General features: G+C 46.9%; 1 protein-coding gene across 11 annotated transcripts in view; it reads right to left on the bottom strand.

The window, feature by feature from the left end:
• HIVEP3 (HIVEP zinc finger 3) overlaps window positions 1-21,426 on the bottom strand; it is a 215,353-nt gene that overhangs the window by 37,169 nt on the left and 156,758 nt on the right. For all 11 annotated transcript variants that reach the window (XM_085208590.1, XM_085208593.1, XM_085208587.1 and 8 more), the window contains 2 exons: window positions 14,279-19,937; window positions 10,334-10,479 (listed from right to left, as the gene is read on the bottom strand). In XM_085208590.1, the coding sequence (XP_085064716.1) occupies window positions 10,334-10,479; window positions 14,279-19,393 (5,261 nt within the window). In that variant the 5' untranslated portion in view covers window positions 19,394-19,937. The remainder of the gene's footprint in view (window positions 1-10,333; window positions 10,480-14,278; window positions 19,938-21,426) is intronic.

The raw sequence follows: 21,426 nt of genomic DNA, 5'->3' as shown, positions 1-21,426 counted from the left end.
TGAAATTAGCTCCTCACACCTGATGACCCCCCTCATTTTTTACATACCATGTACAGGATGACAGTTGGAAACACAAGGACCTAAGCAATCAAAAACATGTGAACCTCTAGAAAGCCCTATCACCATGCAGAGCTCTCAGGTGAACATCATCAGAAGAGCAAGGCAAGATCTTGCTTGTTACCCCACACTGGAGTTTCCAATCTAGTTTCCAATCTACATACAGCTTGCTGTTCTTCAGTCTTATTTCTAGACTAGAATAAACAGCAAAAGAGAGCAGCAAAAACATCTCCTTAGGTCACACGAGTCTACTCACAAAGCACAGTTACAGTCAGTCTGGATTCACATTTTTCCATACATATTCTAGGATTTCTCACATGTTTTTAAAGGGTGACAGCCCATCCTACCCTGCTTCCTCACTCAGTTTATTTTGCATAAATGCCTGAGCAGCAGTAGGTCCTTTGGGTCAGGGAAATGACTTTAAGCACTTGCAGTTTGCAATCACAGCTTTTTCCTTCTCCTCCATCCTGGAGAACTTGAGCTGGGCTGACAGCTGCCTTACAGCACTTTATGATCATTGGGCTCAGATCAGCTCCAGGTTTGAGATGCATGTGCCTATGTCCACAGTGAGCTCCTCCTCAAAAACAAGCTAAAACTGAAAACCAAGCATCGCTTCTAAATAGCAGAAAAACAGGTTGAGAAGATGCAATATCATTTAGGCACATTTTACTGTCAGGACTCTACATTCCTCCACCATCATGCAGAACAGTCCCAAGAATTTCACATGCATCTGCCATCACTGGGATTCTCTGATTGACATTTAAGACAGTTGAAAACCAACTACAACATTTGGGATGAGTTTAAAAACAAAACAAAACAAGAAAAGAAACAGATGAGCAGGAATCAGATTAACATCTGCCTTGAGAAGAGATCTATCTGCTCAAAAGTAATGTTTTCATCATTAGGAAGGGACAGAAAAGGAAGTCCCAAACAGCCAGAATTATATTCTCAGAGTCATTTTCCTGCCATTTACCTAGTGGGATACGGATTGAGCAATAGGCAGTCAGGTCTGGGTCTGTCTATTTGAACACTGGGTTCCTAATTGGTTGCACAGTACTTGGAATCTATTAAAGGGTGTCTATTTACAGTGCTGTATAGGACAGGCTGCCTAGATGTGCAGATGCTAAGAACTGGATAATCCTAAGTAAAGCTGGTAAAAATGTTCACCTTCTCAAATTTTCCGCTGAATTAATTGGGGAGGCTGTGTCACTGAACCAATAAAGTGCAAAGCCCACAATCTTGACGTTTGCCACAAGCCCACATGCAGCCCTCTCACATGGAGACTTCATTATTCCAGACACTTGGCCATACCAGAGACTGACCAGACAAGTAAGACGTTGTGTCATGGCTGTGAGTCCGAGGTGCAGAAGGGCAGCCCAGGAGAGCACAGCCTCACATCAGGACTCCACACAGATTCTTTTAGGCTATCGTGTTCAAAACTTTGACCAAGGAAAGCACCCAATTGCCTTCTGTTAAACTGAAAAAAAAGAAGAAAAAAAAAGCTTGCTCTTATGAAACTGAGAGCATGTGCAGTGTTGGAGAAGTACACATATGAGTCATGTTAACTTGGTACCTGTATGTGTCAATTCCTATTATATTTTTTCCTGAATCCTGAGATCATCTCTGACCTTCATTCACTTTTTCTCTCCACTTTCCTGACATCAGCTCATACCTTTTTTTCTCTTCATCCCATCCCATACCCTTTCCCTTTGCTGAGACCTTCCAGCCTGACCCTCTCCTGCTTGAATAATCACAGTCTCTTTCCTTTTAACCAATTTCTACTTTCTTTGTCCCAACTCATCTGCCAAAACTGCCTGACCAAATCACACCCTTCCTTTCCACTGGCTTTCCCTCACCCATCTGACCGAGGCAGAAATGCTTGAGTCCCTCTCTGTGTTCTTGGATATCACAATTTCCCTGACTTCTCACATTGCTCTGCCAGCAGTCCTGGTCCTGCAGCCCCTGGTGACCCTTTTTGCCCTAGATGGGAAGAATGATCTGAAAAGAAGTTGTAGCAGGGTGGAGGCTGATCTCCTAGGTAACAGTGATATGATGAGAGGTCAGCACCAAGGGACGGTCAGGTTGGACATCAGGAACAATTTCTTCTCAGAAAGAGCATTGATGCATTGGCACAGCTGCCCAGGGAGTGATGGGATCATCATTCCTGGAGATGTTCCAGAACCACATGGATGTGGCACTGAGGGCTGTGGTCAGTGGGCATCAGGCTTGGGGTTGGAAGTGGTGGTCTTACAGGTCTTTTCCAACCATAATGATTCTATGATTCTATAAATGCTGTTTTTCAGTTCTTCTTGGTAACTCTTTTGTGCCAAATGCAACCAGTGCACAGGTAACCATTCATTTTCCCCATGATTACAAATCATTTTCCTGGACTTCAGTGTTACATTGGCTAAAGGCTTCACCTCAAACGTGTGGAATGGTCTGGTCAATCCCCAGGAGAGATATGAGGTCTGGAACAAAAACACCCAACACCATCATCCCTCCTTGTCTTCTCTTCCACAGAGGGAGGATGGAGACAGGGAGAGAGTGGTAGATCTCCAAGTTCTCTGCAGGGCAGAGAGGAGAGGCCCCAAGCAATGCAGTGCTCCCATCCTGTCTTTTTGCCTGCAGTGATCTGAACTTGTCTTTCCACTGAAGAAGGAAAGAAAATGGTGCTGTTTCCCACCCCAGTAACCCACTCACTTGTTGGTCTCTGCTCCTGGTTATCTTGCTGGACCTAACCTTGGATGTCGTAAGTGTCATAAGCCAAGCAACTACTAGAACATATGCAATTAATAATAGACTTTTAATTCAGTGCTACAATGAGAGACTGACAAGTCTGGCATCTGGAGCACTCCGTTCCCCAAGCGAAGCTGCAATGTGATGCCAGCAAGGCAGGTTGGCCATCACCAGGCACCTCTGCATGGCATCAAAGACATCGTCTTGCATAATATCATTTAACTTTATATTTTTCCTCATTTGAGATGACAGCAAATGGGAAGTCTTGTCCTTGTGTAACACAGAGGAGGTTAAATGTCACAGTGAACAGAATTAGGGGCTGGGAAAACCCCACGGGGAACGCTGTGCACCCAAGGTCTCTGCCCCACTCCAAGTGCACTGCACGGGGAAGCCAGTAGGCAGGCTGGATGGATGCTCACAGGCATCCTTACTCAGGACAGAGCCCAGTGCAGAAAGGTGTGCATCCCACACACGGTCACACGGGAAGCTGAGATAATATTTCTTAATAACTGTCTGTGGGAAATTAGCATCAAGCAGCATTATGAGCGCCTGCCAGAAAAAAGTGTTAAGAAAGTGGGCTGGCTGTACAGAAAATAATTTAGGAAGAATAATAAAGAAAGCCAGACAACAACCCAGACTGAATCCTTCTGTGTTTGTCTAATTTCCTGGGAAAACAGGCATAAGCTGCAGAATGAATCCAATTGTCAAGCGAAGCGACAAGATATTCAGGGCAGGAAATGGGGTGAACCAATAACAATTCCCATTGAGGAGTATTAGATAAGCAGATAAGCAAGCCTAGCACCAGGTGAGTTGGTGTCCCCTCTCCCAAGGAAGGGAATGGGAGCACAGGAAGCAAAACGACTTATCCCAGGGCCACAGTGAGTCACAGGCAGAGGAGGGGTGCACAGCCACACATATCTGCTCCAACCACCATGCTGTCTGCAGGATATGCTCAGGGAACAGCGTGTTCAGGAACTGCTCAGTGCAAACACAGCTGGTGCTGAAGGAGAGTTGGCAGCATGCAGGGATGTCCTGCCACCAGGAGCTGAGGGGAGGGATGGGCAGCACTGTGCCTGGTGTGAGCGCTCCATGTGCTCGTGAGTATTCCTTCATCCAGGGCTGGGATGGGAACTGAGAGTGGGTCTGTGCTTAGTTGGCCAAAACGTAGAGCATGTAATGCTTTTTTGCACCCACATCCATAAGGAGGTAGTAAAGAAGAGACTGGATGTGAACGATGCTGATTCACGTTGCACAGAGCCTTGAGGAGCATTTATGGTGGCTATCAACTCACAGGGTGTAAACACTGTCATAAAAGCAAGGAAATACAAAGTGCTTCAAGCTCTGGGCTCTGCCCCAAAGGCCCATTTAGGATCTTGCATGATGCTTCAGCATTGCTTACACAACCAGAAGCTGCTCCCAACAGACATTAATAACTGTTTTCGGGTTAACAACCTGAAGTTACTGCTCTATTCTGCCAGGTTACTGATACAAGAGCTCCTGGCACGTGGCACCATCTGTGAGAGCAGTGGGTTTGAGAGCTGGAACCATTTCAGAGCTGCCCCACAACTTTCCTCCAAAAGGAACCATGTCAGCTCTCCCAGCCTCATCCCACACATCAACAGAGCGGGGTCCCTGGGGTTGAAGCCAAGTGAGTGGCACCTTTGCTTTGCTCTGCCCAGCTCTGTGCTTTCCTCCTCTTCCACGCTCCGTTTCCTGCCGTGTACCTCGCAGCTCCCGTTCCAAGAAAGGATTTCCTGAGCAGACCTCCAAAAACAACCGATTTTTCAGTTTCTTGGCAACAACCTGAGTTATCAGGCAGAAATGTTGCTTAAGTAAGACCAGAATTAAGAAGTTGTAAAAATCCAAATTTTCTTAAAGACACATTATGGGATGGGGAAATCATTTGCTTCGGGTTGAGTGGAACCTTCTCTCCATATAGCCTCTAAGGTAAGTACGCAATGATTTTCAAAGCAAAAAGAACACATTCCTTTCTTTTTGAAAATATTTTTTCTCTAGTTGCCATTTTTCATTGCTGCTATTCCTGCATGCAGCCTTCAGGCAGCCTTCCTCACTGCCTGCAACCTGGCTCTTCAAACCATCTCTCCTTTCATCTTGTCAGCAGCGGTAACATTCATAAATCCGTCCTTCCTTAAATTGCCACCCTGTGTCTTGTCTTCTTGGGATTGTTAGCTTTTTAAGCAGAAAATGTGCTTTGCTTGTGCTATGAAAAGAAAAAAACAGAGTGTAAACGTATGGTGCTCAATGAGATCTTACATTCTTTTACTGGGACGAGGACACTGGGATGTGTCCTTCCCCAGTAGAACCATGAGCCCAGCTCCTGTCAAGTGGGAGCACCCCAACCCCACGGGCTGCTCCAACCCTATGAGCATGGATCCAGGGAACTGGAGGCTCCATTGGAGAGGATTCTTGGAGAGCTGCCATCATTTTATGTGATGTCTCACTTTCATATGGCAAAATCAGGGATTGCTCTCCCTTCCCTTTTCCCATCATGCCCAACCCACGGCGGCTGAGCACCCTCAGCTCTGTCTGAGCAATAGGGCTGTATGCCTCAGACCTCATGGCATGAAAGCTCTCCATTTGCTGTCAAGTCTGATGTGTTGAAAATTCGCACACCTGCTCAAAGGTCCTTTACAAAAGCAGGATAAATACCTGTGCACAAGCTGATGACTGGGCTTTAAAAGTTTTAAAACCACATTTTAGAGTGCAGCTTGACACAGGTAGGACCACATTTTCCATGGGGCTGTGCAGCCATAGGTCTGAGCAATGCCTCCTCAGCACTCCTGGAAGCAGGGAAAATCCAGCAACCGACCACAAGATGCTCAGATTAACAGCCAGAGGTCAGTCTGGCACTCTGACCCCAATGGAAAAGCATTCATACCAATCCCACCCTCCCCTGCAGAGCAGCAGGAAAACCCCTTTCACTTTCTATTTAAAATGAAAATTTCAGGAATTCTTTACTTTCACCCAAGAAATGATTATGCTGTGAAATATGACTGTTTCATGTCATATGTGAGGCACCACCCTGGGGCCATGAAGTGCGTTCTCCCACAGGACTGGAGCAGATAAGCAAAGGAGCACCGTGCACTGCTGATGCACAGTGCAGCTGGAGGAGATACGGACAGACTCCGCCTCTGCCGCTAATTGTGTGCTCAAATTAATGTCTTTGGGATAAATGACTCCTGCAAAATAAACACAATGAATTCTTAGAACTCATCTAAGCAGCAGAGGAAATCCCCTGAACGAACCGGGTTCGGCGCAGGGGTTTGGTGTTACACGCTGAGAAACTCTGCTTGGTGAACAGAGCGGGCTTTCTCCAGGGTAATAAAACTCCTGCATTGTTGTGCCAGGGATTTTCCGGGAGGTGTGTGTCAGCAGGGGGTGGGAGCTGCAGTTTCTGTGGCCGGTCATAGAAATGGAGTGAGATCACCCAGAGGAACCGACCGCAGATCTCAGCGGCAGCGGGAGGAGAGCAGGGAGCGAGGAATGCGCACAGCTAATGGGTTGCAAAAGGTTGTATTATTATTTTTTTTTTTTTGTCACCCTAATTAGTAATCATTTTCAAGTCTGATAAAACGGACCCAGGGATTCTCTGTTTTCCTTCAGCAGTGGGAAAAAAAATCTCTCACCAGACGGGCTGAGGTTCAGTGTTATGTTCCCATCTCCCTCCTGCCTGCCTAAAATCCCATAAGCAGCCTCGCAGCGTGGTGGCAACAGTTTCTCCCCTCCCAATCCCAGGGCTCTTAGGAGCTCAGGGGTCAGTCCTCATGCAATCCCTCCAGTTATATGCACTGTGTTAGGCAGAAGGGGCTGTGGGACAGGAATTCACTCCAACTCACAGAGCAGTGATTTAAGGTGGAGGAGATCCCCCACTCTGGTTCAGAAGAACCCATGGCTGGCAAAGACACAACCCTGTTACTTATTGGTGAGGAAAAGGAGTGAAGGACCCAGATTCGTGTCTGAATCAGACCAAAGTCCAGAGCAGCCTGGGTCATAACAGCACCAGCAGCATCTTTTTCAGTGTTAAGATACCCTACACTATATCACTATGGGTTCTTCTTGCTCATGTGCAGATTTGCACACATGGGATGGTGTGAATGAAAGGAAGCTTCGGGGCTGTGACCATTACGTTGCAACCATATGTGCTTTTTTTTTCCTGGTTACAGAGAAAAAAAGAACAGAGCAGTTCCCCACAGAGAGCACCTCTGCCTTCCCTTTGAAGTATTCATTTTACATGATGCTGCTTTGGGGATGTCAGTTAGCGTCAGTTGTTCTTAACCCTTAAATTTTGGTATTGCTTTCCCTACTAGTTGCAGTCAGTGACCCCAAAGAGCCAAGCACTGGGCTCCATAAGAGCACAGAGATGTGGCTGTGAAGCAGAGGACACATATTGACCCCTACTAATATCAGATTTCATCATGAAGATGCTAATGCACAGTAAACAGGCAACATTTCCCTACAAGCCCATGATACCATCAAGGACCTCACTTTCAAATCAGGTCGATACCAATCTACAGTTTCATGATGTAAGATTTCACAATGGTCCCAGTGCTCCCAAAACCCCAGAGTAGATTGATGAAGGTGACACAGAGGGAGGAATCATGGCACTTCTGAAGCCGTGCTGGCCAGCATGACCTTCAGAGCCCATTTTCACTGCTCACAACCACCATGGCAACCCTGAGGATAAGGCCAGTGGGTATTTTTATTTGCTCCCTGAGGAGTACAAGCTACCTGACAGCATGGTTCTCCCAGATACATCCTAGCAAGGCAGTGCCCAGTCTGTGCGTGGGATGCTGAGCTCCCACCTCTTTGCTGTTTGTTGAGTACATGGGTGCTCATGATGGGAGCAAATACTGGCCACGGCAGAGGTGCACCCAGTCCTATGAAATTCCAAGGTTTTCCATACAAATTCACTGCTGAAATTACATACAGAGCTTATATCAAAACATACATGTATATATATGAGCATATATTGAAACATACATACAGAGCTTATATATGAAATTACATACAGAACTTAAGACTTGTTCGCAAAGAGAATTCATTCTACAAACAGGAGCCCACCCAAAACTGCACACTCCATCTATGTTTAACTGTGGAAGAGCCAAGGCAGAGCTACATGTGTTCTCCCTGCATCCCCAAGAAACCAAAGCCACAACAAGAGAGAGAGCACAGCTCCTAGAGACTCCAGCAGGTTCATCACTTTGCTCCTTAAAGATGGGCATCAGGTGTGATGGAAGCATGAAATGTGGCTTTCCTGGTCTCTGAAAGCCAGGGAATAAGGTTCTGGCCAGGAGCAAAGCTGGTCCTGGGTGCTGTGAGCAAGGCAGCAATAGGGGAAAGGCAGAAACAGGGCTGGAAGAAGGATGTACAGTGGGAGAAAAAGCAAGTGCTGAAAATAGCATTGAGAAAGGGAAGAGCTCAAAGAAAAAAGAAAAAACTGAGAGGAAGATGGAGCTAAAAGAGATACAGCAAGTTCAAATTGTGTAGGAGTGCTTGAATTTCTTTATAATCACCCTCCTTGGTAGAGGCAAAAAAGCACAGGTTGGCTTCAAAAGATTTGAAACCAACTGCTCTGCAATGGAAGGATGGGTCAAACCTGGAACAGATCACGTGAAACTGATAAATAAGGGAAGAATGAAACAAAGAGGGAATATTTATGGAGGGGAAATAAAGTAGGTGAATTAACATCTTGAGGATGGATGCGATTTGATGAAACATTTGCAGGAGATGGCAAGGCATACGTCTGATCCATTTAGCATCTTGTGCAAAGCACTAAGCAACCCACAGATTCATCTGTAAGAAAACATCCTTGCAGATTTGAGCTGCTGAGACCAAGGGATTCAATGTCAGAAAGCTTTTGGGGCTAAGGCACGGAGCACCAGCCCTGTAGCAGCACCTTGGGAGAACAGCCTGCCCTCTCAGCAGTGTGCACACCATCTTACTGAGATATGAAATGCATTTCTCCGATCTGGTGCCTTTCATTTGTGCCTGTGCTTGGCATTAAGCAGCTACTATATTCTGTCTCGTATCCAGAAGGACGGCTGCTTTAAGCTGATGCTACAGGAACTTTAAAATAAAACATAGCATACGCTGAGGATGACTAATATGTTCCCTGATCCTGGCTTATACACACCATATTGGAAAAGTTGCTTTATCTTGTGTCTGCCATTTAGAAAATGTGACTCCCCGCCCATTCTGCTCGGGACATGGGGACATGGAGATGTGGCACTGAAGCACTGTCCTCAAAAAGCCTCTGTGGAGCAGCTCTGCGAGGGGCAGGGTGATTTTCCCATCATGCTAATGGCGAGCCTCCTTAATCACACCTAGGAAGGAGTCCTGGTTAACCCAGCTGAGGGAAATGGAGGCTTCTTATGGGGATTTGAGGCAATAAAACCCAACACTGATTTGGTCCCATGGCCCTGCATGCAACAGAAGGACAACAGCAGTGCACTCACTGCTGCCTTCTTGCCAACCCCTGGGCTCCCTCCCTGAATCACTTTGCCATAACCATTACAGGTTGAGGGCAGGTGACAGGGAAGGCTTCTCCTTTCAGGGTTGGCCCTCAGTGCTCATCACTCATTGCCAACACACACCTAAACCCGAGCTGTGCATGCAGTCTGGGTGAGAGGTGAGCAGTCCTGAGCCAACAAGCAGCTTTCTTCTCACAAAGCACCGCTTTACTCCTCTGGTTAGATGGTTTGATCATCCGTTAATGAAATATTTTAAAATAAAAGCAAACTTCAACAGGTAACAGCAGAGAGAAAACCACAACCACTGACTAATTAAAGCCTTTTTCTAGCACACAAAAACCGAGACCACCCAATGGCAAGAGAAGAACTGATGAATCCTGCTCAGGATTCTGCAACACACAGGAAGGATGATCTTGAAGTATGAAACTAATTGCATCCTACAGACATGCTACTCATTAACTGATTTTTCGTTTTTGAAAAGATAAACAATAATATTAGACCAGTGCTGAATTACTGAATAACACTCCGCATTACCTGGACCTAAGAATAAAGATATACATCAAATTTAGACCTTGCATCCATTCTGGTTTGAGCTACTTCAGTTGGGCGGGTTTAAAATCACATGAATACAATGGTTCTTTGCTCCCCCATCTAAAACCCAAGGAAGGAGCTCCCCAGTTTCTCATCACAAGACAACAACCATCAGGAGGTTCATTTTCAGGAGAAGGCTATGGAAGGATGCAGAAGACATCTCTGCCACATCAGAAACAGCTGCAGGATGCATTTGTGCTCTTCAGCTGTCTTCACTCAACCACCTGCTCACAGATGAGATCAAGGAGGCTCTTAATTGAAGACAACTCAGAAAAGAACATGAATGCAGTCCGAAGTATCTGCTGATCTCGAGGGCTGGGTTTGCAAGGTGGCTGCTGAAGGAAATCTGGAATCCAGCTATACCTGGCCTCCACACGGCACCTCCACTGACTTGCCATCACTGTAACCAACAACTCCCATACAATCGGTAAAAAAAGAGAAATAAAATTGACACTTACCCTCCTTCAAAGATCTTGATCCTGACTGGCTCCCCTCTTTTGGTTACAACAGCCTCTTCTTCTGGTTTTCCTCTTTTATCCTCTTCCTTCTCAGCTCTAGTTATATCTTTTCGACCTTCATTAGAAAGGAGCGAAGGCAAATGAACCTATCTCCCCAAAAGAGCAAAACAATCATTGATTACATACAACATCACTCTACAGACTCCACAGACCAAATACTGCAGGTTGAAACAGCAGCCCACGACACAGGCTGCTTGTGACAGGACAATATCTCAAGAAATACGGTTTCTGCTTCTGGATCTTGAGCCCTGCAGGTTGGGTTATGTTTACAATGAACTCTTGGAAGTACTTAGATGTATTTAGTTCTCAGCATTTGGATGCATGGTGGCTCAGGGCTATCTAGGAAGGTGTTGGGGTGAATCTGAGCATGTGGCACGACCATGGGTCTCTGTCCCCAAATCCACTGCTCTGTCCTTGGATCATCCTCTCCCTTAATATGAATAAAGATCTTGAGAGCAGACCTCACTAGAATTCATATATTTAACCTCAACCCCTGGATCTCCCCCTCGCACACACACACTCACACAGTTTTGGATTTGGGCCATCTAAGCTGGATGTAAATCACTCGACAGTCGGAGCTTGTGGGTGATTTCCTCTCACCAAACTGCTGCCGAGGGCGCCGTGCACAGAAAGCCACAAAACCAATGGGAGAAAACAACCCTTGACCTCCCCACATGTTCCCAGGGTGATTTGCCTTTCTCACTGCTACCCCTGGCCACCCTTTGTTCATAGCCAGGTCTGAGCCATGTGCTGACATCTCATCTCGCACGTGTAATGTTATCTGTTAAGGTATATGGACTGAAATGTTAGAGCTGCCTCCCTGCCTCTGCCCAATGCAAGTGGAGCTCTCACACCTGGAACGGAATCTTGGGAAGTTTCCCTGTTAAAACCTAACATTACACATAATGGGTCTCCAAAGCTTTGAATAATGGGTCTCTAAAGTTTTGAGAGAGGGAAGCAGGCTGCCTTTTACCCGGGTTACATTTTACATAAATGCAAAAACATCTTTGAAGTACAACTGAATCACCCACATTCTCACTTCATTTATTATTGAAAAAGAGTGAGGGTTTGAGAGACATAGGGTCAGGAGAGGAATTTCTGCCTGTAGAAGTTTAAATCCGAGCTGGTCACCTTTGATTCTATGGCCACTGGAGACAGTGGCAGCTCTCAGGGTGGTTAATCACTTATCTCAAGGGAACAAAGCACTCACCAGGTGCCTCTTTGTCTCCCTTGGATAGAGAGAAGCCACAGAGCTCAGAAAGAGACCTGAAAAGTTGCGTGGGTCCTGGGGCTCCTCTTTGCCCTGGGCCAGCTCACACAGATGATCCCAACTCCACACCATCAGCCCCATGCATGCTTCCAAGATGCCTCCACCAACCTCCCCTGATGTTCCTGGGCACCACGCGGCTTATCCACCCAGGACAGAACGGGGCCAGGCACCATTACAACAATTTAACAGCACAGATGGAACTCTATGATTCTATGGGGATGTGCTCTGTGCTCGGGGCCAACCAGTGGCACCTCTGAAAACTTAACATGGAGCACTACGACTTCACCTCCTGATGGGAGCTACACGTCCACAACAACGCTAGTGAAAGCCTTCCCAGTTCAGTTCCTTGAGGAATACAAAACAATTGACTTTCTAGATGTAGCATGAGGTTTATTTATTGCAACTTTTGAAAGCACAAAACATAGACAGATGAAAGGCACCGTGGAGAGCCAAAATCATACAGTCACTACTACCCCCTGTTACAATCTCATTTAATTTACAAACTGTGCAAGCACGATACAGTGTAATTAACCATCCCTACATGCACACTGCAGCCTACAGTCACTTCAGAATTGATCTGCTCAGTAAATCCCACTGGCAATTTAGAAATCAAGCCAAGAACGTAGACAGTATACACAGTACTACTGCTCGCTGGTAGCTTGCTGCATGCATAATTGTACAAAATATTAGAGCTTTTTTACATTTTCTGTTGTGTTGACTGACAGCTCATAGTTCCATAAGGAAGAAAAGACTTAAGGAAAGTAGCTGGAGTTAACTGAAGGTTGAACTCTCAACCTTTGATTGATGCCACTGCTACGCAGCTCCGGGTAATCGCGTCTTCCTGAGTAACCAGCAGCTTCTTAATCTGTGCCAGTCATAAGCATCATAGAGACTAAACTGGGGATTTCACTCCCACTGATCATCTAATTAAAAACACTTCTTGACTTGGCATGAGGTCAATTTATCCCCATTGAAATTAACGTAATTCCTGCAAAACCCACTCCTTCCAGCAGCAGGTATTAATGTTAAAGTTAGGCTACGTCGTTTTCTAGGTGGATTTTGCAGGACAAGCCCTTGCTTTTGCAAACTGCACTGTGAGAACTGCAACTTTTGTAGGGTTTTGTCTAAAAGGTTTGTCAGCCTTTGAGTAAATGCATGCAGTGAAATAGGTGTTCTGATGGGTGAGGGCTGAGCCGCTCCCGTGTAGAGCTGAACTTTTAACTTTGGGATATGAGGGTCTGTCGTATTTCTGAAACACAAGGCTTTGTGTTCATTTTAGCACCACGCCAAAGAGCAAAGTTCAAAGGAGCACAGGCACTTCTATTAGAGAATGAAATCAAGGATGGTACAACACCCTCCAGATAAAATCCACCGAAAAAAGAGCATAAATATCAAGCATTAGTGCGGTTATTGCACTGCACAGGTAATTATCTGCCCCCAGGCTCCAAGAAAATCTGCCTTTTGGATTTCTGCAGAATGATGGAAATGCTGAATAGAAATAAAGATTTATTGAATCACAGCGACTCTACTGTGCATTTTAAGACATATTTATAAGCAGCAGCTGCAGCAGCGATTACGATAAATTTAATATTCAGAGTTCATTTCATGATTCAGAAATAAAATGAATAATCCATCAATATAAATTGACTTGAGATGAATATCAAATTGCAAAGTCTTTCGAGCAATTCTGTTTGCTAATCTACATGAACATGACCTGGATTAAAGGGATCTGTATGGTTCAGCATTAACTGAGAGAGAAAAAAATCTGGCCTCAATGCGAGATACAAAAGTCCAGGCAGCAGAAGCATCTTAAAGACTTCTGCACCCATGTGGCCAATGGCTTTGGCGAGCTCTGCCTGCACGAAGCCACTGACCTTGCTCCTCTTAATTCCAAAGACGATGTATAAAATATCCTTAGGTATCCAGAAAAGCAGGCAGACAGCTAAGGATGTTAACTAAACGGGCTAAAAGACATGGGTGTTTTCACAGGGCTCCATGTCTAACCTACTGAGGCACTTTTATAAATGTCACTGCATGCCCATACACTTGTTTGGGAGCCTAAATACACTTCGCAAATCTCCCTTTAATATTTTTAAATACTTTTAAGCATGCCTCTCCATGTTCATTAACGTGAGATCAGTAGATGCACAACCAGACAGAATCCCATTTCCCCAAGGTAATCCTTTTTCATTTATAACATGCAAAATGTAGGGAATTATAACAGCATTTATAAAAAAAAAAAAAAAAGTTGTAAAGCTATTTGAAATATCGAGACAGAAAATGCAAATCAAGTCTAATCCTTTGTGCTCAAGCAGTGGCGGTTCGTGGTGCGGTGGTGATTCCTACATGCTCTTTTGATTACAAGGCAAGTAGAAACTGGAGGACAGAAATACGGCACATTGCTTTGGAGCAGGCTTGCCTTTTATTTATTATCATTTTGGGGGGGATTCTAGTGGGTGTTAGCTTCGTCACTCTATAAGTTTCACTGAGAACTTACCAAACTGAGAAAAGGATGAACAAATTCCTATTAAACTAACAGTAGCAATTCCCCATCCCTCGTCCCCCTCTTCCCATGTATCCAAATAGATGAGGAGAAATATATAGGATTGCATTACCTCTGTCATTTTGGGCTTCCTGGAGCTGGACGGGACAAGCCTGCCTGCCTCTGGCCGTGGAGCAGTAGCCATGGTGTAGGTTTCCCTGCTCACCTTCTGCTTGGACCTCAGGAGGGACAGGGCAGCTTTAGTGGATATACCCGGAAGGTTGGGGTTATACAAGCTAATACACCAGCTGGCATACACTGAAGACCGCCGGTCAACTTGCTGGATGTGATTTGGCTTTATGTAGTTTAAATAGCACCAACTGACATTAGTGGTTGTGTGGAGACTGGGAAACTGAAGTACCTTCTTCATATCCGTACCTTCTCGAGACTTCATTGCACTTGAAGGGACCTCGGACAGAGGTGCAGGGCTTGGAGGGCTTGGTGGAGGCTGCTCCACCGGCTCTTTGGAGTCTTCTTTCTTCACACTTTGTAAAGATGCCTTGACAAGGGGCTGCTTGCCAGCTGGCTGCTGATACTCCTCCAGCGCCTCAAAGCTTGGAGAACCGGACCGGGACACGGCTTGTTGCAAAGTACTCGGGGTTTCCTTCAGCTCCGACTGCTCTAAGGACAAACTAGGCGGTGTTTCAACCTCAACCCTGCCTTGGCTTTCGGTAAGAAAGTGAGCTTTATCCTGCTTTTTCCCCTCCTCTATTGCACTGGGTGGCTTCACCACTTCTAACTTCCCCTCTGCTTCTGACACCTCCTCCTCTTTCACTCTTTTCTGCTGCTGCGTTTCCATCGTCAGCTCCAAACTGCCCGCTGGAGAGAGCATCCTCTTGCTTCCACCAACGGTGGACGGGCCTCCCTCCAGGCCAAGGACGGTGTCTGCTGGGGAGGTGAGCGGGATGCAGCCCTTTCGCTCCGGCAGGGGTAAAGGCACCCTCAGGTACGGGCTCTGGAAAATCCTTTGCTCCTCTGTGATCATCTGTGCTAGATCAAACCCAAGGCCGTGCACATCAGCACTGCAGACCAGAGTGCCCTTGGGTTGGCAATCATCGAATTTGGGGAGAACGATAGAAGAGGAACTGCACTGGGATTGAGTGACCAGGATCTGGGAAAGCGTGGTGTACATAGCGCTCCCGTAGGACGGCATGTTGGTCTGAATGCGGACGGGGACCACGAGGGACACCACAGGGTCCGACCGCGTGGGAACGACGAGCTGAGCTGTGGACACGGGCACCGAAGGACTTGTCGTGCGGGTCAGGGGGTACAACCGAGTGTCCGAGCTGTATTCTGTGCACGGGGAAAGGCTGGAGGTCCCTGCTGCTGGGAATAAACTGGATTTGAGCTGTGGTAAATGTCCCCCAGCTTCTGGCAGCTGGAGAGCAAACTGAGACTGAAGAGGCAGGAAAAAGGCAGAGGAGATTGGCGAGGAGCTGGGGTAGTGCACCGGCAGGAAGGAGGGGTGCTGCCTGAAGGGCACCTCGGTGGGATGCGGTATCAGCGGCGGAGCAAGGTGCAGCGGGCCCGGGTGCAGCAGCGTCTGCTGGAGGGGCAGTGGAGGGGTCTGGAAGATGGAAGGGGGAAGCTGGGGCACGGTGAGCTGCGCAGAGAGCAGGTCGGACATGGTGTGTGCAGCAAAGAGCTCTGCAGGCTGCCCTGGCTGGGGCAGGAGGGGCTGGTAGGGGAATATGGAAACTTGTGGGGAGAGGTACTGCTTTTCGTGCAGCGTTAGCTGGGGGATGGGATGGAAGACCTGTAGGGCTTCTGTGTAGGGCTGGGTATATGCAGGCTGGGGGCTGTCTTTTGGCTGGCTCTTATCGCTTGGGTAGGTACCGTGAGAGGGCAAAGGGGATGAAGATGGCGGCTGATGGGGCAAACTTGTTGAGGGAGATTTGCTCGAGGAAGGAATTGGGTCTTCTGCCTCTGGTCGGCCTGCTGGGGCTGGGTCTGGCTCATGCTCCGGATGCCTGGTGAGGGATGCCTGCCTCACAAGAAAGCATTTCCTCCTCTCCTGGGGAGCCGAGGAGGTGGAGGGGCCGGGAGTGGAGGCAGGTGTGGAGGACAAGCTCCCATAGTCAAAGGACTTGCTGCGGGTCTCCGACATCTGGGAAACATGGGACACATTGGGTGTCTGCTCAGAGGCAGATCTCCGCATCTCCCTGGAATGGTGGTGGTGGTGGCTTGGGACCATCAACATGTGGGAGCCAACACCTGGAGGCTTGGAGTGGGATTCAGGAGGCTGGCTGCTGGGCTCCGTCTTGCTGTGATCTTCTCTATCAAATGACACAGAATGGCTGGAGCCATGGGATACACTGCTCTCCTGGCTCGGGCTTCTGGTGAGAGAGACCGACTCGAAGCTGGACTCTCCAGAGGATTGAGCCATTTCTGCCAGTCGCAGCCTCTTCTTTTTTGGTGGGAGTTTCTCTGCAGGGAGCTGAGAAAGCGTTTGGCTTCTCTGTGGCCATTGAAACTCCTCTGTTTTTTCTGGCTCTTTCGGAGGAGGCTCTGGCTCCGTTTCTGGTCTGTCAGGCTCCTCCGTGACCAGAATCTCTGGGACCTGGATGTTGGGCTGTCGCACCAGCTTGGGCTGCAGGGAGTGATGTGGTCGGCTGTGCTGCGCAGTTGGCTGAGATGGGAACTGTGGTGTGGGCTTTTCTTCGCCCTCCAAGCCGCTCACCTGCTCGATGGAGTCGGACTTCTCAAAGGAGCTCGTGTGCTGGATGACAGAGATCTCCTTTGAGGTTGTCCTTCTCTCTTTGCCTTCCGTGCTTGAAACCAGTTTGGTGTTCCTGGAATGGAAGCTGGCACTGACATCAGAAGGTGCGGATTTCCCCGGGTCTGCTGGTGACTTCATGGATTCACGGGTTAGGTTTAAAGCGATGTCAGATGATGCCGGGTTTGCAAACTGAGCCCCTGGCCCAGTGCTGGAGGAGGGAGTATCCGACAGCTCAAAAGCTGGAGGGTCCTCATCATCACCCAGGCTCTTCTCTTTTCGCCGTTTTCGGAGCGGGGTAAGCTCCAAAGTGCTCCCTAGCTTGTAATGCATCACTTGGGGCCATGTGTCAGGATCCATGACATTTTTCTCAGTCTCTGAAGAGGTATGGGAAATGGAAGAACGTGGCTTTGAGAGCTGCAGTTCTGAACAGTAGTATTTCTTATGGGCTTCATAATTATCCCTTTTCTTATACCGAGCACCACATACATTACATTCATACATGAACCCTTTAACTTTCGTCCCCTTCCGTGATTTTTTGGTAAGATCGCTTTCCTTGGTTTCAGGCTCCTCGGGAGGTTTGGAAACAGTTTCTTTGCCCGCAGAGCTAACCTCCTCCGTGACATATTCTACTCCCAAAGGTAGCTCAATAGCTGGTTGTCGTTTTAGCATTCGAGGATGGGAAGAAAATGCTTGACTGCGGCTTAAGACTTCGGGCTCCATGATGTGATCATCAAACGAATAGCTACCTCTGAAGGTGTGTGGGGAGCTTATAGTGCATGCAGCAGAAGGCATTGAGTGGCTTCTTAGGAGAGGCACTGTCTCTGTGGCACTGTGGGATTGCTGAAGTGACAACAATGATTGTTCGGGCTTCATTTTTTCACCATGGGATGTCAACGCTTTTGAGGCATCCAACTGGCTACCGGAACCGGACTTGATATCAAACTGAAATGGTTCCCTATAAGCAGCAGACTTTGGAGATTCAATGCTGCTCCGTCTAGATAAAGAGCTTCTTCTAGGCTTAACACTATCTATTTCACTGGTATCTACAACAGCTTCATTAATTGTAATTAGCTTAGTGATGTGTTCAATAACCTGTGTTCTAGGCACAGATAATGGTACCATACTGGGTTTCTCTTCAGTCGAGAGATGCGGAAACCGCTGCGTTGTGTTTGTAGACAACATTGCAGTCCTTTGCCCAATTCTACCACATTTCCCAAAAATAATTTCTGCATAAGATTTTGCATTAGTATTTGGGGGGCTGATCTGCTGCTCTGCACTTTCTGACCTGGAGAAGTAGCCCGACTCAGTACTTCCTTTACTCCCCGGGCTCAGGAAAGCTTGTTCATCTATGACCTTCTTCCGTTCGCTTAAGCGGAGTGCAAGCTTCTGCTTTATCGTGTGGGTATCTTCTGATTTATGGCTCAGAGCTTGGTCAGATGGCGGCTCTGCAAACTGGCTGCTGTCCTCGAGCGACTGAGACATACTGGAATGGGACAGGGAACAGCGGTCATGGCTGGAGCCTTGGCTCCCGGCGCTCAGCAGGCTGCTGGACAGCAGGGTGTGCTTCTGCCTGGGGGAGAGCTCTGCAGGGTGACCCGACATCGCTCCCGTCTCCTCCTCCGAATCTGTGCTTTCCCCTTCTGTTGGCTCCTCAAAGTCCTCCCCACCAATCCTCTCCATTTCCAAGCTCGACGGATACATCTCTGCTCCTATCCCTGAGGCCAGCCCAGCTTTTATTCGATGAGCATGAGATTTCCTATGTTTATACAAATTGCTCTTAGTCTTAAAAGAAAAGCCACATGGAATGCAAGGGTACGGCCTCTCACCTGTGTGTGACCTGATATGTTTCTGGAGCACACTTGGCTTCGCACAAGGCCTGCTGCAGTACTGGCAAATGTATTTGCCTGGCTTCTGAGGTTTCTTTTCCTTCTTGTGCACTTCCTCAGCTTGTTTTAAGGGAACCTGTGAAGGGCGAGGGATGTAGACCTTTTGAACGGACGGCATGTCCTCTCCAGGAATGATCGGTGAATGGGAAGGTAAGAGCTGGCCGTGGTGTGCGTGAAGCCCGGGCGATGGAAAGGAGCCAGAGGGACCTGGTCTTACGGGATCAACTAGCTGCCATGTGGGCCCTTCAAGGACGTGCTCGGGTTTCCCAGGAGACATGAATGCTGGTGACAGTGCGTGCTGCTGAAGCTGCGAGACGTGGGGAGGGTGTTCGAAAGAGGAAGGCTTAGGTTGCTTCTGATGTCCAGTCTTCTCCTGAGATTCCTCTCTTGGAATCGGCAAAGAGCCAGAAAAGTGCTGCTGCAATATGAGATCTCGGAGAGGGGTTCCTTGCGAAGAAGCAGAGCTGCCCTGATACGTAGCTGCAGATGAAATACTGGCTTGGAAAGCCTCTCCTTTGGGAAGCCTCTTTCTTGGACTTTCCTCAGCCTTTTTTGTGCTCTTCTGGCTTTGTTCAGGATCCATGACCTTAAAAGGGTCTTTGAATGCTATTTCGGGAAGGTTTTGGCAGGCTTCATTTACGAATAATAAAGGTCTCTTCTGCAGATTCCCTGTTTTGCCTGCATTTGCTACGAAGCTGGAGTCGCCAGGAGATGGTTGTTGATTTAAGATTTTACTAAAGTGTCACTAGTTGCTATTTGACTCAAAAAAAAAAAATGTTTCAAGGTCAATAAAGTTCACATTGGTAACACATGACAAACTACTTCAAAGAGAGAAAACTTTCCAAAACTTTTAGTCCAAATATTTTCCTTGTGAACTTGGTTAAGGCTTTAAACCTTGCCATTTTATTTCAGTTGACAGTGGCAAGCCTTCAAAGTCAAGATGCAACCCACAATGTGTCTCTTGTTTGTTATGCAAACCTTTGAAAACTTGAGACTTTAGTGCTCATCTCATAATGATCTTTTTTTCCTGTGCAAGGAAAATAATGCTGAACGGTGTACGTCCCCCTGTGTCTTCCTTCTGTTCCACTTCTGAGTTCAAAAGCCTTGGAAAAGCATTTCCAACATTTCTGCAATTACATCCAAGAGAAAAACACACAGAAAATAATTACTTCAGCATTTGTATTTAAGTAATTAAACAGTGCTACTTTTACAGAGAACAACCGTAAATATTTCGCAAGAAGAAATTCAAATAACTGATTGGATGTCCACAATTTATGAGACATCACTTGTAACGATAACCTAAACATAAATCGTACTAAGTCAAACCTCAGGGACTTAAGCTCAGTGTAATGTACACATAAGCTGGCACCGCAGCTGTAACCAAATACAGTAACTTGAAACACACTCAGATCTGAAAAATGTATTTAAAATGGCTTCGAACGTGGATTCCTCCCAATCTCCTGCAAACATTTATAGTTTTACAGTTTTCTGTAATTGCACTTCCCTTCCAAACAGACTACACAGTAAAACTGACTGTATACAAAGCACTGCCTAATGCAGCACATACATTCACTGATGAATAAAAAGCAAATCCTTCTGCATGAAATCCGCCCCTAAGCTTGCAGTAATCTTCTGTGTCACTTACAACAATAGCAGGCAAAGAGAAAGGACGTGCACTCTTTTACTGAAATTTTGTTGCTTTAATTTCCTGCCTTTTGCTGCCAAGCAATGATGCAAGTCCAGCTCTATACTATGCACATATTTCATACGGGCAGGATGTTGAAATTGCTTGTCTATAAACGTGAACCCTCCTTACAGTGGGAAGCTCTACGAAACCTACCATGCTTGTCATCAAATACAGCTACTAATGAGGCACTTGGAGAGGAAATACTCTGATTGCACTGAAAGAAGACAGCATCACCAAGAGATGGAATAGAAAGTGGGAGGAGCATTCCCAAGGATAGGGCTTTTTAAGTGAAGCAAACTGATACGTATGATTTATGATGAGATAGAAAAGAAAGTATCTTCCTTATGAAAGTATTCTCTGCTTTGCTACAACAGAATGGCATTGGTTTAATGGGAACTTACTCAAAGCCCTGCTGCTTTCCTCCTGCCCCATACAGGGGGAGAATGCAGGATGGGGCTGAAGAGTAAACCACATAAAACAGGGAGGCACAGGGGACTGCACTCCATGTGCCTGAGAATTTAGCTGCCCAATAGCCCAGCCTTATCCAGAGCAGCAGCAACACAGAGCCAGCAGAAGAGGTCCATTGTGTTCTATGCAAAATCCTCTATTTATCTGATCCTACAACCCTGTGGATGCTCCGCGTTCCATGAGAAAGAACAGATGTGGGTTGTAAGGTAATTTAATTTAGCTGCGTCTAAAAATATGGTAGCATCCACCATTGGAGGTGTTCAGGGCCAGGCTGGATAGGGTCCTGGGCAGCCTGGGCTGGTATTAAATGGGGAGGTTGGTGGCCCTGCCTGTGGCAGGGAGGCTGGAGATTCGTGGTCCTTGAGATCCCTTCCAACCCGGGCCATTCTGTGATTCTGTGATCCAACTGACCAGATTTTACAGGAGTGGTTAAAAACTGCCTATTCTTTGGATGCAATTGA

The sequence above is a fragment of the Meleagris gallopavo genome, chromosome 25, assembly GCF_905368555.1.
Source record: "Meleagris gallopavo chromosome 25, MGAL_WU_HG_1.1, whole genome shotgun sequence".
NCBI classification, from domain to species: Eukaryota; Metazoa; Chordata; class Aves; order Galliformes; family Phasianidae; genus Meleagris; species Meleagris gallopavo.
This window is presented reverse-complemented; position numbering and strand designations above follow the sequence as displayed.